Source organism: Haliotis rufescens, unplaced genomic scaffold (assembly GCF_023055435.1).
Source record: "Haliotis rufescens isolate VD_foot unplaced genomic scaffold, xgHalRufe1.0.p SCAF_4, whole genome shotgun sequence".
Lineage (NCBI taxonomy): Eukaryota > Metazoa > Mollusca > Gastropoda > Lepetellida > Haliotidae > Haliotis > Haliotis rufescens.
The window spans coordinates 40969781-40996294 of NW_025964112.1; the positions used below are offsets into that span (position 1 = coordinate 40969781).

General features: G+C 44.2%; 1 protein-coding gene across 1 annotated transcript; it reads right to left on the reverse strand.

Moving 5' to 3' along the window:
* Positions 1-419: 419 nt before the first annotated feature.
* On the reverse strand, positions 420-24591 carry LOC124136007. Its single transcript, XM_046501741.2, has 16 exons — positions 24535-24591; positions 22372-22462; positions 19768-19868; positions 17043-17165; positions 16147-16243; positions 14327-14559; positions 14021-14111; positions 11896-12021; positions 11245-11382; positions 10403-10635; positions 9417-9565; positions 8654-8790; positions 8213-8306; positions 4706-4892; positions 1897-2035; positions 420-906 (listed from the first exon to the last, which is right to left on the reverse strand). Exons 2-16 carry the CDS (start codon positions 22424-22426, stop codon positions 698-700), a joined length of 2112 nt encoding a protein of 703 aa, XP_046357697.1. The 5' UTR covers positions 22427-22462; positions 24535-24591; the 3' UTR covers positions 420-697.
* Between the last annotated feature and the right edge of the window lie 1923 nt (positions 24592-26514).

A 26514-nucleotide genomic window follows, 5' to 3' on the forward strand; every position in this document is an offset into this window, starting at 1 on the left:
CTGAGTGAGGCGTTAAACAACAAACCAACCACACTATCAGTAGCGTCACACATCGCCCCCATTCGCTCCACGATTTATTTGACCGTTGCAAGGAATGCCGGGGTCAACTTTCCCCCGGAATCGCCACGATTTTCGGTTTTGTAGCTATAGTGAGTGAGTGAGTGAGTTGGGTTTAACGCCGCTTTTAACAGTATTCCAGTTATATCACGGCGTGTCAGCTTAATGTGGGAGGAAAGCCCGAAGTGATGCAGGTCTTAGACGTTTACCACTTCGGTGAAACCCACGAGCACGGGTAAGGTGCTGACAAACCTAGAAACATAATCGGGGCGAACCGGGATTCGAACCCACAATCATAGGTTTCTGGCGTGCCCAAAGTTTTGTAGCTATAGTATAGACAGGTAAACACAACACACGTTAAAGACAATCTTGTAAATTTAATGTTATAAAAACGTTTGTATTCAGACAACAGTCAAATGACGGTTATAAAATGTAACGTTAATGTATCTCTGATTATTTTGGCTCATGGCTTTGTAGCGTTTGTAAAGTCAAACAAGTATGACAATCTGTGGGTGACAATTTAGGCGAGTCTTCTTTACAAAATGTTTTGTCGGTTACAGCATTTCATTACTTCAAGTTTTATGCATAATAGCAAAGACACAGTCACAACAAGGTGTTGCTTCACATGTATCCGAGCTTATCAGCGGCGATGACGGTGAGGAGGGTAGGGCTCGTGGAGTTCCTTCCCTTTGTTGTAGCCTCTCTGCCGGAAGAGGGCGCAACCAAGGACAATGATAGTTCCCACCATAAAGGCGAGAGCGACGCCGAGGCCGATGACGACAGGGATCAGCCACTCCTTGTCGTTACAGAGGCTGCTGGAGATCTGACCGCCTGCATCCTGCACAGGCACTGGAGTGAGAGAAGGACACATATACAGACAGGCTTCGAATGATGCATGAAGGGATGAGACGGCACAGACTTGGGCACGACAGTCGTTACGAACATGCTATGTTTGTTTGTTTGTTTGTTTATTTCATATTGTTTAATGCCGCACTTAGCAATATTCTAGCTTTTTGACGGCAGTCTGAAAATAATCGAATCTGAACTGAATCATAAGCATCGATCCCCGCATTTGGAATACAATGATGTGCGAGTCTGACCACCCGATTCCGTTAGTCGCCTCCTTCAACAAGGTCGCCTTTTACGGCAAGCATGGGTTGCTGAAGACCTATTCTACCCCGGATCTTCATGGGTCGAACATGATATGTGTGAGAAAAGGATACAGCTATATTTTAAGAAATAACTTAAGAATAATAGCGCAATTGCTCTCCGATATCCCACATTAATGATCGCCAGTCGTAATTTACCTGAGCTAATTCAAATTAACATGTGTTTTCATATTCCCAAATCTCGATTGATATGTTGAAAATAGTTGATCAAACAGGCGGATGGAAGACTTGAACAACGACCATCCCTGAACTTATAGTATTAGCTATTGCTAGCGTTGTTTACATACAATACATATTCTTGTAAGGTCTGTATCTGGTCAGTCGATAGTCTTATCACATTTGTTTTAAATCTGTTCAGACATAAATCTATTTCCCTGTTAACTAAAAATGGAATGATCAATTTCAGTTCATAACAATTAGTCTAATTACACAATTTCACCAAGGACAATAATCAGAACATGTAAACCTCGAGACTGTCTCCCTGTTGTGGCGCAAAATCCTCCTTTGATACTCTATGTGTTCGCCATTGTGACCTTTAGCGAACACCTGGTGTCATCACTGATTTTCAGTGATCCATTCATATAGTTTGCACCGCTATTATGGCCAATGAAATCTGTTTCGCTGAATAATCTATACTTGTTATTCTCTGGTGTTGACGTTTTATATTTACCTTGAAACCTCGGTGCCTCAGTCTGGCCCTGTGTGTTCGCGGGCCCACCTGCACCGTTGAGCACAATTACTGTGCCCATGGTCGTGTCTTCTTGGGACGAAACAGCTCGCTTCTTGCGCCTAGTGCTGCTGCAGGTGAGCTGTGTAAAAACAGAAGACCAGTTTTACATGCAGATGCCTGAATAATGCTGACACAAAGACAGAAGACCAGTTTTACATGCAGATTATGCCTGAATAATGCTGACACAAATAACTTATGGTCGAAGGGGCAATGACCTTTATTGGTACACTGTGTGAAGCCCATTCCTGATATCACCTGCCGGGATATCACTGGGAGATTTCTAAAAAACCCGTTAAAACACTTTACACATCAAGATAGTTTACCCATCGAACTGTAAGTCTTGCAAAATAGATATGGTCTGCCTAGAGGGTGGGTGGTTCGATACCCTGGCCCTGTCATTCCAAAATACGTTGAACGATTGTACTTGGTGTTACCCTGCATTAAAGCGATACAAAAAGGACTGGTCGGTACGGTGTCAGGATACTGTGTCTGCGTCGTGTATCCATGTTTAACTGCGGCATGGTACATTGACACTGGTATCGCCCTACCAGTCGTTATAAACTGACGTCCAAAAGAAACTTTACCAGAGTTTGAAATCACTCTCGCTCAAAAACAACAAAACATACATGCATGAAGTAAAGTGTATTGAGAAGATCAATATATCAACATAATCAACACTGAAAATGACACTCATACCGCGACAGAGAATGGCGTCAGAGCCCCCCAAAGTTGGGTGTGGTACAAAACTCGAGCTTTCAGAATCATGGACAATAGGCAGAGAACATAAACAATTGCTGACGTTCAATAACAATCAATAGTAGCGTGTGTGACCACCAAATGCCTTAATACACGCAAAATCTCTTCTACGCACAGAAAAAGTCAGTCGTCTTATGAGGTCACGTAGGAGTTGACGCCATTCTTCTTGGAGGGCCAAGATCAGTTCTTGCCGGTTGGCTGGAGAGTGTGGTCGTTGTCGAACACGACGATCCATCAAGTCCCAGAGGTGTTCTAGGGTGGGGACATGTAGGGTGAGCGTACAGGCCACGGCAGGACGTTGACGTTGTTGGCTGCGAGGAAGTTAGTGACAATTCCGGCTGTATGGGCTCTAGCGTTGTCATGCTGATAAATGACACCACGTGGCTGCTGTTGGAGAAATGGTAGGACAACTGGACGAAGAATGTTATCCATGTAACGCTGTGCTGTCAAGTTTCCGTCAACGATGACCAGCGGTGTCCTCTCCTGCCCACAGATACCTCCCCACACCAAGACACTCCCTCCACCATATTGTACGACCTGCTGCACGAAACACGCCGCCGTTCGTTTTGTCGCCGATGACGTCAATGTTAGGAAGCGATTTCGGAGGTGCAAGGTACGCAAGTACCGGTCATCATGGGGCGTGGGTCCGCCCTGTCTGTCTGTTACTTGCATCAAGTTGGTAACGGCAACACGGGAGCAACCGAAGGTTCGTGGAATATGGGCGTGGGTGGCTACCATCTGTACCACGCCCAAGGCTCGCTCACGTTGTTCGACTGTGAGTCGTGGCATTTCTTCTGTGTTTTTTTATCACTGTGGATGTCTGACTTGCCGTTGCAATCGTTTTATACCCTTACCCGCACGTGCATTTGCAGTTGTCGGTGGTGCACGTGTTTTTCACTTTTTCGCATGTTATCTCGCAAACATGTAAGAGACGATTAACATTTTCTGCACACACTATTGTTGTATTTAGGTTATGTGTTTTAGATAGACTTCAATCGAAAAAAAATTATACTTTGTCAGAAATTTATATTTTCAGTTGGTAAAGTTTCTTTTGGACGTCAGTGTATAAGTACAATAATCTTGAACGCGAAGTCAGGCCCCATTTCACCGCACGCTGAATAATATTGATTGTTTGAATGAACTAAAACGAATACTGTGGTTCAGATGGGGTTTTTTCTCGTGTTGTCAGGCAGGGCTCGATTTAAGGAACTTGATTTAACTCGCACCAGGTGCATGTTGACATGAACTGCTAAGTGAACCAGACAAAACCAGATTGGACCATGGTTCCATAAATTTATAAAAGTTGAAACATAGATGCATAAACTGGTCTAACAAAGTCAAATCTCAAACCTCTGATGACTGTCTCGTGTATCATAAATTACACATAACAGGAATCAGTGACGTAGTATGGTACACTACGCAGGAATCAGTGATGTAGTATGGTACACTACGCTTGGGAGTGAGTGAGTATGGTTTTACGCCGCTTTTAGCAATATTCAAGCAAAATCACGGCGGGGGACACCAGAAATGGGCTTCACACATTGTAACCATGTCGGGCACTAAGCTTGGATGCACTGAGCGTGTTCACAGATCGTTGTTGTGTGGACAAGTAAGGGCAAGTCAGACAAAAAATTGAAATTTATTTACATGCACTTGGGGTATGTAAACATAAGTATTAGGTTTGATTTTTCGATAATAGGTTGCACTGGTGCATGGTTTATACAGCTAAATCGAGCCCTGTCGGGTACCTATGTTCATACACATATCGTTCACTACGTCATAATGTCAAACCATATATGGTCTAGGGGAGATAACTCCCAGCAGTCTAACTCCTTATGTAACTCTTTAGCTAGTGGATAGTAGAAAAGTGAGTTTCCAACATGTCTGCCTTTTTGTACGAGACTCCCGAATCCATCCTACGTCCCTTGACAAACAAATCTGGGCCATTGGCCTGTCTGACTAAAGTTGGATGCCCGGCAGTCACTTCACTTACCATGACAGCGTCCGCTGCATTCGTGTAGACTGTAACCTTGACGACGACACCAATATGAGGATTGGCCAGACCTGCATCGTCCTCGAAATAGAAGGCCTTGATCCTGGCACACATGGTGTGTTTGTTACCACTGTCCCAGTAGGGGGAGCCGGCCACCAGGATTCCGGTCGAACTGGCGGGGGTACACCTGGAGAACACAATCATACACTCGGAAGACGGTTCATGCTGCAACCAACACTGGAGAGAAGTTTTTACGTTACACCCTTACTCGTCTCCATCACTGGAGAGAACCTTCACGTTACACCCTTACCCGTCTCCATCACCGGAGAGAACCTTCACGTTACACCCTTACTCGTCTCCATCACTGGAGAGAACCTTCACGTTACACCCTTACCCGTCTCCATCACTGGAGAGAACCTTCACGTTACACCCTTACCCGTCTCCATCACTGGAGAGAAGTTTTTACGTTACACCCTTACTCGTCTCCATCACTGGAGAGAACCTTCACGTTACACCCTTACCCGTCTCCATCACCGGAGAGAACCTTCACGTTACACCCTTACCCGTCTCCATCACTGGAGAGAACCTTCACGTTACACCCTTACCCGTCTCCATCACTGGAGAGAACCTTCACGTTACACCCTTACTCGTCTCCATCACTTGAGAGAACCTTCACGTTGCACCCTTACCCGTCTCCATCACTGGAGAGAACCTTCACGTTACACCCTTACTCGTCTCCATCACTGGAGAGAACCTTCACGTTACACCCTTACTCGTCTCCATCACTGGAGAGAACCTTCACGTTACACTCTTACTCGTCTCCATCACTGGAGAGAACCTTCACGTTACACCCTTACCTGTGTCTATCACTGGAGAGAACCTTCACGTTACACCCTTACCCGTCTCCATCACTGGAGAGAACCTTCACGTTACACCCTTACCTGTGTCTATCACTGGAGAGAACCTTCACGTTACACCCTTACCCGTCTCCATCACTGGAGAGAACCTTCACGTTACACCCTTACCTGTGTCTATCACTGGAGAAAACCTTCACGTTACACCCTTACCCGTCTCCATCACTGGAGAGAACCTTCACGTTACACCCTTACCTGTGTCTATCACTGGAGAGAACCTTCACGTTACACCCTTACCCGTCTCCATCACTGGAGAGAACCTTCACGTTACACCCTTACCCGTCTCCATCACTGGAGAGAACCTTCACGTTACACCCTTACTCGTCTCCATCACTGGAGAGAACCTTCACGTTACACCCTTACCCGTCTCCATCACTGGAGAGAACCTTCACGTTACACCCTTACCCGTCTCCATCACTGGAGAGAACCTTCACGTTACACCCTTACCCGTCTCCATCACTAGAGAGAACCTTCACGTTACACCCTTACCCGTCTCCATCACTGGAGAGAACCTTCACGTTACACCCTTACTCGTCTCCATCACTGGAGAGAACCTTCACGTTACACCCTTACCCGTCTCCATCACTGGAGAGAACCTTCACGTTACACCCTTACTCGTCTCCATCACTGGAGAGAACCTTCACGTTACACCCTTACTCGTCTCCATCACTGGAGAGAACCTTCACGTTACACCCTTACCCGTCTCCATCACTGGAGAGAACCTTCACGTTACACCCTTACCCGTCTCCATCACTGGAGAGAACCTTCACGTTACACCCTTACTCGTCTCCATCACTAGAGAGAACCTTCACGTTACACCCTTACCCGTCTCCATCACTGGAGAGAACCTTCACGTTACACCCTTACCCGTCTCCATCACTGGAGAGAACCTTCACGTTACACCCTTACCCGTCTCCATCACTGGAGAGAACCTTCACGTTACACCCTTACTCGTCTCCATCACTGGAGAGAACCTTCACGTTACACACTTACCCGTCTCCATCACTGGAGAGAACCTTCACGTTACACCCTTACTCGTCTCCATCACTGGAGAGAACCTTCACGTTACACCCTTACTCGTCTCCATCACTGGAGAGAACCTTCACGTTACACCCTTACTCGTCTCCATCACTGGAGAGAACCTTCACGTTACACCCTTACCTGTGTCTATCACTGGAGAGAACCTTCACGTTACACCCTTACCCGTCTCCATCACTGGAGAGAACCTTCACGTTACACCCTTACCTGTGTCTATCACTGGAGATAACCTTCACGTTACACCCTTACCCGTCTCCATCACTGGAGAGAACCTTCACGTTACACCCTTACCTGTGTCTATCACTGGAGAAAACCTTCACGTTACACCCTTACCCGTCTCCATCACTGGAGAGAACCTTCACGTTACACCCTTACCTGTGTCTATCACTGGAGAGAACCTTCACGTTACACCCTTACCCGTCTCCATCACTTGAGAGAACCTTCACGTTACACCCTTACCTGTGTCTATCACTGGAGAGAACCTTCACGTTACACCCTTACCCGTCTCCATCACTGGAGAGAACCTTCACGTTACACCCTTACCTGTCTCTATCACTGGAGAGAACCTTCACGTTACACCCTTACTCGTCTCCATCACTGGAGAGAACCTTCACGTTACACCCTTACTCGTCTCCATCACTGGAGAGAACCTTCACGTTACACCCTTACTCGTCTCCATCACTGGAGAGAACCTTCACGTTACACCCTTACCCGTCTCCATCACTGGAGAGAACCTTCACGTTACACCCTTACCCGTCTCCATCACTCTAGATGTTCAAGCAAGTGTCCCATACTTATTTATCACTTGCGACATCTATCAAAAAGTAGAAAAAAAGCCCAGAACTAATACCAGCTTACAGTTGTTTCCGAATACTAGGACTGTCTACCTACCAGAAGAACTTTACTACAATTACTATAAGAAGAGCACCGCAACGTCCAAAACGGATATTAACTTAGGAGAAGAGTACACTCAAAATTTTGGTTGGGGTAATTGACCGTCCTAGGTCATTCAAAACCATCTTTGTATATCCGCTGACGCTATGTTACATTGTGTTTCTATTTAGAAGGCTATTTCCTGAATTGCGAGGAGTGAATAATTACAAGAAGATGGCGACGAAGAAGAAGAATGTGTATTTGTAATCCGCCAACTAATGCATGCTCACAACGCTAAATTATTATTACCCCTGGCAATTTTTCTGTGTGTACGCGTATTTCAGACGAATCTCCCAGGTGATTATACAACCTAAGCGGCCTTAAGGAGCTCTAGAAGGTTTACAGTCACATTATCATCTCATCCTTCCGGGTACCCATTCAATGACGGGTGAACAGAGTCGACCAATGACATCACATGTACCATGTGTTTCAGTTTAGGGCAGGGACGTTCACGTTCACGTATGGCACACGGTCCAGGTAAAGGAATGTTCACTTGACCATCAAGCGTTCTCCTAATGTAAGGACACCCTGACGAGAAGCGCCAGCCCAAATTCCTTTCCAACAGCAAGCATACACATTATTGACTTTAAACATCTGTCCATCTTGTAACTGAACAACATACCCGTCCTTGTAGATGTCCATTTCTCTGTAGTCGGCACCGGAGCGGGTGTTGTTGATGGTGACGGTGTGGATCAGGACAGCGTTGAAGTCGGTTGCTGGAACAAGATTACAAATTATGTATGTCATTTAAATATACTTTCACGAAGCAAACGTACATGGATACCTTGTGAATACACTTGACAAGATCATTAAAATTAGATCACATGAGAATATAATCTGGGTTCGTCATGTCATCGTATAGGGATAGCGATATTTCATTATACCACAAAATAAGATCCGCACTCAGTAACCGTGTGAGGAATCGATTTCGGGTTTTCGATATGACGATTTAAACTCTAAGCTGACATCGCCTCTGTCATTTTGTACAATTTGGACTTCATGGATGTGTCCTGTGCTCGGCTATTAATAATCATAAAATAACACCCGCATAACGGCTATCTACCATCATTAACTGAGGCACAGATCTTGATTTCCTCCCCGAGGTTGAGAGGGCTGACGATAAGAGTATTGTCTGGCAGGGTCACTGTTAAGGCAGCAGGGATGAATGACCCGCCAGAGTTCTGTTTCTTTAGGACTGCACTGAAAGATATTCAAATATAATTAATACAATCAGGTTTTGAAAAGCAGGATCGGTTTGTCCGAAATCTCGGTTAAGCTCTTGGAAGTATTTTTTATGACAGGGTGGAAAACAACGTATCAAAGATCTTATGACCAAAACAAAATTCATAATTATTAAAAAAAAACATAAAATGATCTTTATCGGTTGTAGATTTTCAGTATTTATAATCCAATTAGTGATGTATAGTACAACAAACAATAAACAAACAAAGTAAAGTCACCATACCAACAGTGCCCAAACTCGACAGCCTACAAGCGGGCCTGGTGCGATAAGATCCGGGTCTTCAGCAACCCATGCTTGTCATAAGAGGCGACTAACGAGGTCGGGTGGTCAGGCTCGCTGACCTGGTTGATACATGTCATCGTATCCCAATTGCATAGATCGACTCTCATGATGTTAATCACTGGATTGTCTTGTCCAGATTCGATTATTTACAGACCGCCGTCATACAGCTGGAAAAGTGCGGGTTCCAAACAACAAAGAAACAAGCGGCCCTGATACAGCTGGAAAATGCATCCATTCATCACCTGTCGTTACCAAAGACCACAAGGCAAATAGAAGTGTTCGTGAGTAGGCAATGACTCACTTTGAGGGGTTTGTACTGATGGTGGAGTCCGAGAAGACTGTCAGACCGTCGTTTCTGAAGCTGCACGTGAAAGACACGAGCTCGTCTGTGACGAACAGGCTCACGTTGCTGTACTGTACAATCAGCTGCAGGGAGTACGTCGTGTTGGTCTGGTCAAGAGAAGTAGCAGGTTGTCAGATACAGTGGTTCAATGTAGACTATCAATCTAGAAGGGCACAGAAGGTAATACTGCTATGCCGCGGTACGTTTGTACACAAACTGAAAGTATGCACTTGAAAACTTGACGTGACCAAACAATTACAAACGTTATTAAAACGCTACTGGGCTGAACATTCGCTGACAGCAAACTTTAGATCCAAAACACAACTAGGAAACCCGTATCAAATACACCTCCCTCGAATAACTACGGAAGCATTTGGGAGCCATTTTTCTTTTTCTTTTTTTTCTTGAAATTTCAAGATAGTAAGTAGAAATTTCAAAATACTAAATTGAAATTTCAACATACATACGTTGAAATTACGGAGGCCATTTGGGTTTTTTCTTGAAATTTCAAAATAATAAGTTGAAAGTTGATGATTATAACTTAAAATTTCAACATAGCATCTTGAAATTTCAACTTACCTTCGTGAAATTTTTAGATTCTATGTTGAAATTTCAAGTTATAATCTTCAAATTTCAACTTATTATCTTGAAATTTCAGGACAAAAATAAAAGACAAATGGCCCTAAAATTCGTCCGTAATTTACTGGTGCTTGCCACACTATATCATCTCGTGGTAGGGTTGCTCTACGCCACAAAATGAAATAAACAGCGTTAAATTTCTTTCACGGGTGACAGAGTTTGGCCCAAACGCCGCATTGAACAGTCCTCTTTTATATCACGGCTTGTCAGCTTCAGGTGGGACATGTTTTCATATTTGATCTTTGACTATTTCACAGAAACATAACAGCCAACATTTTTTCATTCATTCTTTTTAGAAAACTTACACCAATATCCGGCCCAAAGTTGCCACATGCACCACCGCTGTATACGATGGCCGCAGCGTATCCCGTGCACCAGTCTAGCAGACCATCGCTGGGGTCGGCAACCGCCGGCGCCATCGACAACATGCACCCCGCCGTCGACTTCTGATCCTTGACGTACACCGTGCCAGCGAAGGACGCCATAGAATACGGCGTGATGCACACACTGAAGTTGTTGGTGTTGCACTGTACAGAATCTGTAACAAGTTGGTTTACCGTACTCAACATGTTACCATCTGCCAGTATTTTCTCATTATTATTATATACCGTAGGTATCTAGTATCTCCTCAAATCCGGTTTTATTTGTTCCCCGACCTTATTTGTGTGCTCTCTCTCTCTCTCTCTCTCTCTGTCTCTCTCTGTCTCTCTCTGTCTCTCTCTCTCTCTCTCTCTCTCTCTCTCTCTCTCTCTCTCTCTCTCTCTCTCTCACACACACACACATCTTTGTAACAAATAACCTATCTCCCAACAGCACACTTTGTCATTCCCCCATAAACAGCATGGCAAATACAAGTAAAACGTAAACACCAAAGAATAACCAGTCTCGATTTTCCGACGAAACAGATTCCATTTGGCGCAAAAAGGCAAAATAGCGGTTATAGGGAGTGGATCCGTGGAAATCATTGATGACACCGGTTGCTCGCGAAAAGGGTAAGCATGTCCTGCTCTATCGGTCACATTCCCCACCCCACTCACAAGGTAGTCATTAAAAGTAAGTGCCAGTGACTAAAGACAGTTCATGTAAAGGTCTACCGGTAACATCCGACCACATGGGCAGAAATACGTGTAGGTGAGATGTCACTCACATGCTCGCTGGTCACACCTATTTCCAGCCCAGCCGGCTGCGCAGACGCAGGAAATGAGTGTACTTCCGGAAGAGGAGTCAGCAATACACCAGCCATTAGCTCCACACCTGCTGTCGCACCCAGTACCGTCGTGTCGCGCTGAAGCAGCATGTACGTGTCATAACCAGGAAATTATTTGTCTCTGTGCAATATAGGAATGACTAACCTTGACACCATCATACGTACGTATGTATTTCCTGTTGCAAAGGGATCTTTTGTCTTTGTGATCCATTCTTTGTTTGGCAGGAATTGTTTTTCAAAACAACGGTGAAAAATGGCGCGGAAATGGTTAAGAATTGAAAGGAAAAAAACATAGAAGATGTTTGTTTAATGACGACATCGATACTATTCAAAACACGAAAACTAGTATACAGTAAACTACGGTTATAACGAACACGCTTATAGCGAACTGAGGGATATAACGAACTTACTTTTTGGGTCCCGACTATTTGCTTTAGTTATGCTGTATATATGCTTACAACGAACTACGGTTATAACGAACTAAAATTAGTAGTCCCTTTGAGCTCGTTATAACCGTACTTTACTGTTTATTAAAATTATTTAATGTTACATTTATCGATGAACATGCTTATGTAAGGCATGTATACGTACTTGGATCGACCTCACAGTTTGGACCAAGGTAGGCAGGGGTGCACATACACTCGCCGTCAGCTTGACACGTCCCACCGTTGAGACAGGGTTGGCTCACTCCCCGCTTACAGTTGAAGTCATCGGGCGCTGGGGAGACATAGGGAGACTAGCTGTACATCTTGTTTGTTTCGTGTGTTTGTTTCTCAACGAAACACTCGGCAATATTCCAGCTATATCTATATAAAGGTTGACCGTAAACAATAGCGTCTGGACAAGACAATCCAGTGATTGATATCATGAGCATCGATCTACGAAGGTGCATCAACCAAGTCGGCGAGGAGCCGGACGACCCGATCCTGTTAGTCGCCTCTTACGACAAGCATGGGATGTTGAAGTCCCATTCTAATCATATTCGGGTCTTCACGGGGTTTATACAGTGACCAGTATTGGAATGCGAAGTGTTGATCTGACGTTTGCAAGTATCGTTCTCAGCATCTTCCTGAGGCAAAGGAGTTAATTGACTGTGAAAGTCCAGTTTCCACCCTTGCCGAACCAGGCTGGAATATCGAGGCTCGATCGCAGCGCTATTAGTGGCTCTTGCGAGTTATGTTCCTTTTATGGCCCTCCTATTCACCAATCAGATTCCACCTTTCATATCACTTGCATTTGCTTTCAAACAAAATGGCTGCGCCCAGCCAAGACGATCCGTAAGATAATAAATATCTTTATTGTAAAACAAACGGGTCTGACCTAGCGAAATGCGTCAAATGACTAGAATACTAGATTAAAAACATGACAATGTTTGGAAAATATCTGTTGATGACCAGTTGACAGTACACATGCCATGTTGTTCATGAACCGGATGTTGATTTCGTTACGTGATTTCGACTATGCATAGACTCGTTAGTCCAGCCAAAATATAACTCCGGAATTCCAGCCTTGTTCTGCAAGGGTGGAAACTGGACTTATATAGTCAGTTAACATCTTTGCCTCGGGAAGATGCGAAGTGGATGTGAAATGTTGAACATCACTTCGATTATATCCTTCCGCATATCATGGACACAACTTGACATGTCATGGAAGTTGTTTTAAAAATGCATTTGACGCAATTTAATATCTCATGGACAAAAGGTAATATCTAATGAACACATCTGATTCCTCCTCGTGTATATAATATTTATATTCTTAATGTCTCGCGGACACAATTATATATCATAGCTACAGCTTAATGTTTCGATAGATCAGGTTCGTATCTCGAGGCCACAAGCTCTGTTTTCATTTACAAACGGGCAGCAATCCTGCCATAAAGGAACAGGGTATGATTTTCGTTATTTTGAATGGATTGTAGTGTCGTCCATCGACACTAACCTCGTCATGTAAAACTTTTACATATTAAGATGTATCCACCTTTTACTTAGCACGTACGTTTTCACGTTAAACATAAATTAAATGATTTAGACAGGTAATGACATGGATTTGAAGCTTCTTTGAACATTATTCCAGTTACATGACGGCGTAACATGTTGGAGGAAAGACCAAAGTGATGCGGTCTCATATGTTTATCACTCTGATGAGTGAGTGAGTTTGGTTTTACGCCGCTTTTAGCAATATTCCAGCAATATCTCGGCGGGGGACACCAGAAATGGGCTTCACACATTGTACCCATGTCAGGAATCGAACCCGGGTCTTCGACTTGATGAGCGAACCCTTTAACCACCCGACCACCCCTATCACTGTGATGAAACCCATGAGTACAGGCATAGTGCTGACAAACTTAGAAACATAATCGGGGTCAACCGGGATTCGAACCCTCGGTTAATGGGCCGTATCAGAAAGTATACACATTTATCATTTAGTGTAAGCTACAATCTTACTGTGCATGGATAAATCAATGGATTCACCAATGAAGATCCGGGTAAGAATAGGACTTCAGCAACCCATGCTTGTCGTATGAAACGACTAACGGGATCGGGTGGTCAGGATCGCTGACTTGGTTGATGCGTGTCATCGTATCACAGTTGCGTGGATCGACGTCCATGATGTCAATCACTAGATTCTCTGGTCCAGACTCGATCATTTACAGCCCGCTTTCATATAACTGGAATATTGGTGAGTGCGGCCTAAAACAAGAAATGAATGCACTTACCATCATCATCCGTGATTTCGCAGGCGATAGACACAGCCATGATGTCGGCCCCAGAGAGAAGGATACTGAAGGACTCCGAGCTCTCTTCGATCTGTTAATATTTCACAATCGGAATATCGAAATTATAGCTTTCGCTAATCAAACAAAATGGATGGTTCATTAGTGTTTTTAAATAATAATATTACAAAGGACACTCACTTTTCCTTGTCTTTCCTTTTCAATGTATCAACGTATTGCAGTCAGGACTCTTAATACCTGGTTAGATGCCATAAGCACTTATTAAAGTTATCCATGTAAATTACTAACATTGTCATCGATCACTTCAACATGTATTGTCTTGGAGTTTTCATTGGCACCAAAGGATAGAGTTGAAGTTGTGACGTTATAGTCTCCTCCCGCTATCGCGGTGCCGTCGCTGGAGGCGACGTTAACGGTGAAGGCGCGAGTTGATGCGTCGCTCCTGGAAATGGTGATGTCGAAGCTGCCGATAGTCTCCAGCCGAGTGAGCGTTGTAGGGTATGTCAGAGAGACGGGGGCCACTGTTGTAATGGATCGACGTTCGTATTAGTTTGTTTCTTTGTTTGTTGTTTAACGCCGCATTCAGCAATATTCCAGCTATATGACGGCGGTCTGTAAATAATCGAGTCTGGACCAGACAATCCAGTGATTGATATCATGAGCATCGATCAATGCAATTGGGATCGATGACATGCATCAACCAAGTCAGCGAGCCTGACCACCGGTCCCGTTAGTTGCCTCTTACGACAAGCATAGTCGCCTGTTATGGCAAGCATGGGTTGCTGAAGAACTATTCTACCCCGGATCTTCACGGGGCGACGTTCGTTTTAATAAATTTGGACACCTGTGTGACACGTGCTCTTTACCCATCTGTATTGCGAGAGTGACATATATACAATAACAGAAACAAACATGATAGAATACATGCTCTCTAAACAGAAGCTCTCTAAGCTTGTTTGTTTGTTTGTTTTTTAACGCCGTACTCCAATATTCAAGCTGACGGTGATATGTTAATAATCGAGGTTAGACCAGACACTCCAGTGATTGACATCATGAGCATTGAACTATGCTATTGCGATGCAATGACATGGACCAACCAAGTCAGCAGGCCTGACCACCCGATTCCATTAGTCGACAAGTATTCTCTAAGCAGAGAACCAAGAGAATCTACACACTCTTTAAGCAAAGAACAGCCATGATTGATGATATATTCACTACACTGAGAATAGCCATGAGGACTTATAAACAGAGGACGTCCAAGATGATATAATATCTAAACAGAGAACAACATGAAAGATAAATGTGAGGGGACTTGGTTGATGCATGTCATCGTATCCAAATTGAGTGGATCGATGCTCATGATGTCAATCATTGGATCGTCTGCTCTTTACAGACCGCCGAATATAGCTGGAATATTGCTGAGTGTGGCGTTTAAACAACAAACAAACAAAGATACACAATCACACACACATGTTCATGCACGTCGCATTATATGTGTAATAATCCTGGACGCAATGTTTAAATTTTAATTAAATTTAATTAAGACATCTTACATGTTGACTGCGCACACGGCCAAGTCACGTGATTTGGGTATTATGCGCCGACTTGGTTGATACATGTCATCGTATCCCAATTGCGTGGATCGATGCTCATGATGTCAATAACTGGACTGTCTGTCTAGACTCGATTATTTACAGACCGCCGTCATATAGTTGGAATATTGCTGAGTGCGGCGTTAAACAACAAACAATCATATATTATACTTTCCACAGCTATTTTGCCCTTAACGCGAAGTCGAATCTGTTTCGGCAGAAAGTCAAGGATGGTTATTCTCTTGCATTGACAATATTGTCAAAATATATAGACAGTACATCCTTACCATCACAGCTGAAGTCGCACTGCTGAAGATCCTAAATCGGACTTTGAGGGCCAGGACAGGGTTAGATAGATACAGATCATGTTCAAACACAAACAGCCTGAAGACGAAGCAGACTGTGTGTTTCTGTCCGGCAGGGGAGAAGTATGGGCGCACGATCAGAATGCCTCTGTAGATTTGAGGGGCGGCGTTAAACAACAAACAATCAAACAAACATCGCAGAGGAACCTACCTTCGTCGTCAGTAATGGTTACAGTGGTATCAAAGGCAGGAGTAGCGTCGCTGAATAATGAAAACTTCAACAGAAATGTTTCGTCGGGATCCACGACCTGGAATTGAAACAAACCAATATATTAGCTGTGATTTGAAACGAAAACACCTTGTTCATATGAGGAAAAGTTATCATATTATATGAAAACGTTAAAGGGTCATAATTTTGTTTGGCTTTAAACAACAAACAAAAATATGATCATTTAACGTTTTAATAATAATATGATGAAATCATCGATAAATAGTAAACTGTACACATGAATGAAAACAAGCTAAATAGTGTTCAGTTTGGTGAGTCTGGAATTGTACAACTGATCGAGAATGCTAAAACCACTGTTAGATGAAACCTCGTTTGAGAATTATGTGAAATTTGTCTGACGCTAAGTTTGTTTGTATGTTTGTATACCACACTCAGTTATGCTAGGGCTGTCTGTAAATAATCGTGTCTGGACCAGAAAATACAGTGATTGACATCCTGAGCAACAATCTACACAATCTACCACCCGATTCATTTGGTCGCCTCTTACGACAAGCATGGGTTGCTAAAGACCAATTCTAACCCGGAATCTCCTATAATTTCCCATCCGGATGTTAACGGAGCGTTGCTCACCATATAAGTAGCACAAATATATATATCATATGTCATATATCATATAATAATATCATTTACATTCAGTCCATATTGCAGAGGAACCCGTGGGTCAGGAACCCCATGGTCAGGAAACCACATATTTGACGATTGCAGTTTTACTTTTTTTTATACATGTATATCTCTACAATGTCTGCCGTTCTAAGAGGTGACGAGGCCTGACGTTGGATGGTGGTGGCATCTGTGTTTCCCTGACACCTGCAACTCACCGTGTCGCTGGTGATGCTGACGGTGAAGGTGATTGACGCACTGTCCATTGCTATAGAGCTGGGCGTCGTGCCGATGGCGGTGTAGTCACTCCCAGCAATCGCCGTCTGGTCCATTGTCTCATACTGAATAACGCGCATAACGTTAGGGTTTTCACATAGGTCTAGTGAAACAAATCAAAAACGTTATAGAAAAAGATTTCGACTGTGACTAGCTCAGATAAATAGCACTAACCATCGGACCCTCACCTCTACACCCGACACTACCCACTCGTCCCCTCACCTCTACACCCGACACTACCCACCGGTCCCCTCACCCCTACACCCGACATTACCAACCGGTCCCCTCACCTCTACACCCGACACTACTCAGTGGTCCCCTCACCTCTACACCAGATACTACCCACCAGTCCCCTCATCTCTACACCCGACACAACCCACCTGTCCCCTCACCTCTACACCCGACACTACCAACCGCTCCCCCTCACCTCTACATCCGACACCACACCCACCGCTCCCCTCACCTCTACACCCGACACAACCCACCTGTCCCCTTACCTCTACACCCGACACAACCCCGCTGTCCCCTCACCTCTACACCCGACACAACCCCGCTGTCCCCTCACCTCTACACCCGACACAACCCACCTGTCCCCTCACCTCTACACCCAACACTACCCACCGGTCCCCTCACCTCTACACCAGACACTACCAACCGCTCCCCCTCACCTCTACACCAGACACCACACCCACCGCTCCCCTCACCTCTACACCCGACACAACCCACCTGTCCCCTTACCTCTACACCCGACACAACCCCGCTGTCCCCTCACCTCTACACCCGACACAACCCCGCTGTCCCCTCACCTCTACACCCGACACAACCCACCTGTCCCCTCACCTCTACACCCAACACTACCCACCGGTCCCCTCACCTCTACACCAGACACTACCAACCGCTCCCCCTCACCTCTACACCAGACACTACCCACCTGTCCCCTCACCTCTACACCCAACACTACCCACCTGTCCCCTCACCTCTAAACCCGACACTACCAACCTGTCCCCTCACCTCTACACCCGACACTATCCACCGGTCCCCTCACCTCTACACCCAACACTACCCACCTGTCCCCTCACCTCTAAACCCGACACTACCCACCTGTCCCCTCACCTCTACACCCGACACTACCCACCTGTCCCCTCACCTCTACACCCAACACTATCCACCTGTCCCCTCACCTCTACACCCAACACTACCCACCTGTCCCCTCACCTCCAAACCCGACACTACCCACCTGTCCCCTCACCTCTACACCCGACACTACCCACCTGTCCCCTCACCTCTACACACGACACTACCCACCGGTCCCCTCACCTCTACACCCGACACTACCCACCTGTCCCCTCACCTCTACACCAGACACTACCCACCGGTCCCCTCACCTCTACACCAGACACTACCAACCTGTACCCTCACCTCTACACCCGACACTACCCACCTGTCCCCTCACCTCTACACCAGACACTACCCACCGGTCCCCTCACCTCTACACCCGACACTACCCACCTGTCCCCTCACCTCTACACCCGACACTACCCACCGGTCCCCTCACCTCTACACCCGACACTACCCACCGGTCCCCTCACCTCTACACCCGACACTACCCCCCGGTCCCCTCACCTCTACACCCGACACTACCCACCGGCCCCTTCACCTCTACTACCGACACTTCCCACCGGTCCCCTCACCTCTACATCCGACACTACCCACCTGTCCCCTCACCTCTACACCCGACACTACCCCCCGGTCCCCTCACCTCTACACCCGACACAACACACCGGTCTCCTCATCTCTACACCCAACACTACCCACCTGTCCCCTCACCTCTACACCCGACACAACCCCGCTGTCCCCTCATCTCTACACCCAACACCACCCAGCTGTCCCCTAACCTCTACACCCGACACTACCCACCCGTCCCCTCACCTCTACGCCCGACATTACCAACGGGTCCTCTCACCTCTACACCCGACACAACACACCTGTCCCCTCATCTCTACACCCAACACTACCCACCGGTCCCCTCACCTCTACACCCGACACTACCCACCTGTACCCTCACCTCTACACACGACACTACCCCCCGGTCCCCTCACCTCTACACACGACACTACCCACCGATCCCCTCATCATTCATCCAACTTCATCAACTGGTTCCAATATCCTTACAGCCAATTTTCCTTATCTTTCATCACCACTGGTCATCTTACTTTTGTTTGTTTGTTTGTTGTTTAACGTCTCACTCAGATCTCCGATTCCAAATCCATTGACAAATATTCCAAGATAAAACCTGGTTTGGAGAAAAATGCGGAGGTTGGGCGACAGGCATGGGACTGATCTTAACCAACCAGCCATTTCTTGTTTACTAATTGATACGTCAACGCAAAACGTTTGTTTGTTTGTTATTTAACGCCGCACTCAGCAATATTCCAGCTATATGACGGCGGTCTGTAAATAATCGAGTCTGGACTAGACAATCCAGTGATTGACATCATAAGCATCGATCTACGCAATCAGGAAACCATGACATGTATCAACCAAGTCAGCGAGCCTGACCACCCGATCCCGTTACTCCCCTCTTACGACAAGCAGTTGCCTTTTACGACAAGCATGGGTTGCTGAAGACCTATTCTAACCGGAATCTTCACGGGACGGTCATCTTACTTGAAAGGTCAGCTCGCTTGTGTATGGGGGGTCTCTAGTGACGGTGATGACGTGTGTTGTCGTGTCTTCTCCTACAGTGGTCGGCGTCACGGTGATACCACCTACAACAACAACCACGATGTCAAAACACTTGCTACCACAACGACTCGAACATTGTACTACTTGTTCAACAAAAGTATACTCAGTAAGGATAAGATTTATGGATGAACAAAATTACTTCTTTATTACAATTAGGAGTGACGTTTCGGTGTAGGTTCTAACACCGTTATCAAATGATGTACAGAGTATGGTTTCCAAGTATATATACAGGTAGGAGGCAGTGTTTATACAGTGGAGTAGATACAGATGTAAATTTAGTTACACTGGAGTGGAGAAGCCTGTTATGTTCACAAAAAGATTTGTAAACTCTCTTCTTAACGTACATACTTCTCTATACGTTTTTATGGTTCGGATTTCTTTTGAGTATATATACTAGCGCTACTTATAAAACTGTGAACATGAATGAGCTGTTTGATGCTTTGTACATACAGGCTTTGTCAACTTTCAGGCCTTGACAACTTAAGGCCTTGTCAGATTACAGGCCTTGTCAAATTACAAGCCTTGTCAACTTACAGGCCTTGTCCTTGTCAGCTTACAGGCCTTGTCAAATTACAGGCCTTGTCAGCTTACAGGCGTTGTCATCTTACAGGCCTTGTCGAATTACAGGCCTTGTCAACTTACAGGCCTTGTCAACTTACAGGCCTTGTCGACCTACAGGCCTTGTCATGATCATGCGGAGTTATTGTCGAGGTCAATATCTGCTCATTTCTTCTCCTTTTTTAAACTATATAATAATGACTTGTCAAGATGCTGTGTTCAACAAATGTTTAACAAACCATAATGCAAATTTCCATTACTTACAATTTCGTAATTCAGCTTCAATAATATTAAAACCGACCTCGAGAGAGTTACATTGCGAATTACACAAAACAGCTAGACCCTCAATACAGTTTCATCCAAATATTCCCTCGCGTACCATTCCATCGTGTACAACAATTATGGAATTATCTAAAAATGTGGATCTTACATGATTTCATCAATATTCAAGTAGTAGCGTATCTACAGTGAAATCTTGTTCGGTTTACTGACTTGATGTATGTCTTATGATTATGTTATATCATTGTCCGAATAGATTCCGATATGTCCATCTGTATTTATGTGTTTCACCCCACTTCTGTTAAAGTGAGATGCTTGGGTCTTTGATAAGAGGGTATATCACTTGCCCCTCTGGTGGTAGCAGTGCAATCTCATTGAACTGAAATGGCAATTCTCGTCTGAATACGAGTAACTGGGACACTGGCTGACGGATACCTGACCCAGGGGGATATGGTGCTGAAAAAACAAATATCAATAAGGGCGAATCTGGGATTCGAACCCAGCGGAACCTTTCATAGGCAAGGGACGCAACTCTGTACAACATCACTGCGTTCACGCTCTTGACCCAAGGACTGGGTGAGTAAACAAATGCAGATTATAATTTCTGAAACATGACGGTCAAATATCCATGTTTTTCGGAATCTTATGCACATATTTCCAAGCCTATTGATAATCATACGGGACGTATTGGTATGCTTTGAAAGAGTGTGTGAGTTGTGTGAGCCGCTTTTGGCAACATTCAAGCAATATCACGGCAGGGGACACCACATCTTCCCGAGGCAAGGGAATTAACTGATTATAAAAGTCAAGTTTCCACTGGACTTTTACAGTGAGTTAATTCCCTTGCCCCTGCAAGATGGGGACACCATTGGCTTCACACATTTTACCCATGTAATCTTTCCCGGGTCTTCGGCATGGGAGATGGGCTCGGCCCAGTCGTCTAAGGCGCCGCAAGTCGCTGTGCAGAGTTGTGTCCCTTGGTGGCGCCAGCAACATATGCTTGTAGGTTCGAATCCCATTTCGCCCCGATTTTGTTGCTAGGTTTGTCCGCACCATACCCTTGCTCGTGGGTGTCATCAGAGTGATAAACATATAAGCACAGCATCACTTTGGGCTCTCCTCCCACATCAAGCTGATACCCCGTGATATAACTGGAAGACTTGCGTTCAACCAACTCACTCAATCATTCACTCACTCACTGTCTGTGACGTCATAAATTAATAACTATAAAGCCATGGGTTGACAGATTTAACTTCTTTTAAATTCCGATGTTTCATAATAAATGTCCTTGATCTTGTTATGAGAAATACAGAAATAATCAACTCAAACCTTGAAATGATGGGTTATAGGCAGTGTTCGCATCGCGTAAGTTGGACTCTAACGTTTTAACTAACTTCTCCATGGGGACATAGGTTAGAATATGTCCTCGACACGACGATACTGGTCGTTAGAATTGATTAAACAGGGTCGGGAGGTCAGACTCATTGACTTGGCCGTTTGCGCGTCATCGTTCATCGATGGTGTGTTTCGCAGCGTCATCCGGAAGAGTTTAGCATTTAGGGGCTAAAACGACAAGTCCGGACTAGTACAAGCAGCCACACACATACGTGCATGCACGTCACTATATACGTGCAATAATCTTGGACGCGACGTTAAACCTCGTGTCGCCGCACCCAACCTTTAACTCACCTCTTACGTGTGGAACACAGAGTCCAAGAACACACAGGGCTAACAACATCCGCATCCTGTCCAAATGATGTTAGTCAGATCCCTGAAGAAACTGCCGAAAGAATGCACATGCATTTAATACATATGTTATCATTGTGTAGGTATATAACTGGGTAACTGGGTTAGAAAGGCGGATCGCCTCCGTGGTCTAGTGGTAGAGCGTCCGCCCGGAGCGGAAGGTCCGGGATTCTATCCCCGGCCGCGTCATACCAAAAGACGTTAAAAGATCTTACGTGTTGTTACCCTGTCTGGCGCTCGGAATTAAGGGACTAAAACAAGGACTGGTCGGCTTGAAGTATACTGGGGTATTCATGTTAAACTGCGGCATGGTATCTCAGTGGACTAGCACTATAAATCGGCATCAGTCCGGACTAGTACATACAGCCACACACACACAAACACACACACACACACACACACACACACACACACACGTGCATGCACGTCGCTACATAAGTGCAATAATCTTGGACGCGATGTTAAACCCCATTTCACTTCACCTCACCTAAAAAAGCGACAAGTGTTGCCCGATCATTGATCGAATAATGAAAAGGGCATATCCTAAACATTATTAATGTGTAGTGTCTTGGAGGATTGGGATGCAGAGGATGTTCCAAGTACATGTAGCGAAAGATCGGATAGTTACAATGTGGGAGTTAACTCAGAAATCGTGTTGTTATCCACTGGTTCGCCTTGCCTAGACTCGATTACACACAGGCTGGCGTGATATATATAAGAAATATTGCTGCTGTGGTGAAAAACAATATTCAGGCACATAGCTACTGAATTTTAAAGAAACGCCTCATGAAGGATACCAGTCTTTAGCAGAAGAAACTTCAAGACCATTATAAATGAATTACTTCTTATATAAACCTTGAAAAAAGTTAAGCGTTCCATACTGTATATTTCCATATAAACGCTAACGTCAGAGAATAACCTCGATTATCCAGCGAAACATTCAATAGAGCGTAAAAGGCAAAATAGCGGTGAAAATGCTATAAATGGATCACTGAAAATAAGCTTTTGGAGAAATGGTAACATGTATTAATGACGATACGCATTAGAGTTATGACTTACAAAGTGAGATATCTATTTAGAAATACATAAACTGAAATAATAACTTATTACAAGTTTATAATGACATGTTTTGTAACCGCCAATGGCATTAGTTTTTTAGCTTAACTTTCGGTTGCTTCCTCTGAACATTTGTAATACGTCCGACCATCTGCAGCACACACGGTGTTCTTGTACCAACTGTTCAGCAGTTACCAGTGATATCTTAAACATGTAGATATTTCCAAAAGAAACACGGAAACGCGGCACATGTGTACACGATAGGGAGGTGCTTAACAAACTAATGCGTCTATCATTACCCTATATTAAATCACTTGCTCCAAAATGCAATGGTTTCAAGCATGACCCGCGTAATGTACTGGCTCCAGTAACTAATGTGTCTATCATTACCCTATATTAATCACTTGCTCCAATATGCAATGGTTTTAAGCATGACCTGCGTAATGTACTGGCTCCAGTAAATGCGTCTATCATTACCCTATATCAAATCACTTGCTCCAATATGCAATGGTTTCAAGCATGACCCGCGTAATGTACTGGCTCCAGTAAATGCGTCTACCATTACCCTATATTAAATCACTTGCTTCAATATGCAATGGTTTTAAGCAGTACCCGCATAATGTACCGGATCCAGTTTGCAATGTTTCTATAATCATTCAATATTAAAGATCAAATATACAAATTCATTTACCATTGCTCGCTATAAATTATCTTGCTCCAATATAACATGACACTGTTATCAGTGTGTAATGAACATAAACTGCACGACAAAAGAAAGTATTTACTTGACAATTGGATTAGACCAAATAATGAAAAAAGTTATCAAAACGTAATTTGGCTGAAAACAGTCACCGAGACTATACAAGCTTAACTATTTTAGCCGCATCAAATACATCACCACTGAATAACCAATTCTTGTTTGATACCCATCATCAAACACGGGTTATATATATACTTTGGTTTTGAAGAAAACGGTAATAAAATATGTAAATGATTTGTCTGAAGGAAAACAATTCAAAAGCTATATACTGACTATAGTGGTAATATTACCTCAAGTGGACTGTCTTCAAGCAAATAGGGACATCGATCTGGCGGTGAGGAGAGGCCACTTACTTTTTATACCAGCTACCAGAAAGATTTTCTAATAATAATAATCATGCGTGACCAAGTGTGACCACTGGTTGCAAGACACAGGAAATGGGTTGGCTGAAGCTGTTTATAAGTCTTATGTGAGAATAGGGAGGGCCTTGATTTACTTAATTACATGTTGAGCCTCAGAGAAATGTGGGAACATTCCTCCGAATGGATTCTCTGATAAATCATTTTTGTGTGACTTCTTTTGATTAACATGGGAATACTTAACGCTGTATCCGTAAGTAGTAAGATCTTTTGTTAGTCGGGATCTTATGATTATGGAAAGGACTTTGTGGCTTTTGTTTAACAAACGTTATGCACGTTGGTCTTCGATGACCCTTCATATGTAAAGTATGTATGCAGACTGGGGGGGGGGGGGGGGGGAGGGCTGAATGTGAAGTACAGAAACCCTCTGGATACCTTATTCCGTAGGGGTGGGGATTGAGGGATGCCCAGTCGTCAAAGATGCTGCATTCGCGGTGCAGTTGCGTCAGGAACCAATGATTGTGGGTTCGAACCTCACTCGGTTCACTCACTCACCAATCAATCACCCCAAATCACCCCAGGCACAGCCCGAACAAAGTCCTTTGCCCAAGGAGACACCATATGTGCGTCAGTGTGGGACACGCCTCACTCAATCAATCATCCCATCAACGGCTGTACTTACGTTAACAGAAAATATTGCATATTACAATGAAAGGATGTCGCCTGTATTCTGTGCATTCTTAGATAACGAAATTACAGCATTTAATCGGGTATGGCTTGATGGATTATTTATTAAACTGTATGATATAGGAATAACGGGTAAACTATGGAGAATATGAAGGCTCTCCTGCAGCTCTATGAAATTATTTGTATGTTTTGAAGGATTTAAGTCGGATGCCTTCCCCGTGAATCAAGGAGTAGGTCAAGGTAGTGTAATGTCCGCCTGGCTTTTCACCCTATTTATTAATGGCTTTCTATATGAACTTGAAAACTCAGATTCTGGCTTAATTCTGCCATGGGGTAAATGCCCTGGGATCCTTCTTGCTGACGACACTACTTTATTGAGTATCTCAAATAAAGGCCTGCAAAATCTTCTTGATGTCGTTCAAAACTATGCTCATATGTGGCAGCTAAAATATAGTGTAAGCAAGAGTGCAGTTCTATACTTTGGATGCCCACACAATAAGGTTCAAACCACTAATGTATCAATTGGCGATATGCATGTTCCACAAACGAAATCTATTAAATATACAGGTGTATATCTTAGTACAGATAAATCATCATTTGAACGTACAAAATCTGCATGTGAAAAGTTACGTGTACTCATCAACACTAACCATAATAATGGGTTGTACTTTGGTGGTCTGAATCCTATGTCTGTAGCACGTATCTGGGAGAGGGTAATGTTATCATGTGCCCTTTATGGATGCAGCGTATGGGGTAAACTTCCTCTTAAAGAGTATGAAATGCTTGAAGTTGTACAACGTCAATTTTGTAAAAAAGTTCAGGGACTACACAGGCGCACTCCCAGTATTGTTGTATTGGATGCTATCGGCATCATGCCACTACAGTATTACATAGATAAAAGAGCACTACTTCTTAGGAAAGCTATGCAATGCAAAGTATAACTGTTTTTAAAGTTATGTTTCTCGTTCGCCTTGGTCAATTTATGTGTACAGATATATCCGATATATAATATGCTACAACTTGTACAGAAGTATAACCTTAGTGATACACTTGTTAACAATGTCAATAATTGTCAATTTATTAAAAAGAAATGCTGGTCCAAGGCCGTGAATGATGCTATTAAATCTCATCGAGATGATGTATTTTATGTCCATTTTAATTCAAGACTCAGTCTGTCAAGATATGTTAGAATAAGATCAAGTAATGAACACTATCTCTGGAAAC

Bases quoted from the DNA above. Each gene is read 5' to 3' on its own strand.
- LOC124136007 (XM_046501741.2), bottom strand. From the start codon at position 22,426: ATGCGGATGTTGTTAGCCCTGTGTGTTCTTGGACTCTGTGTTCCACAC. The intron at 14,560-16,146 runs GTAGGTTCCTCT...CCATTACAACAG, and splicing joins AACCATTACTGACGACGAAG to TGGCCCCCGTCTCTCTGACA. The intron at 907-1,896 runs GTAAATATAAAA...CTCTCACTCCAG, and splicing joins TGAGGCACCGAGGTTTCAAG to TGCCTGTGCAGGATGCAGGC.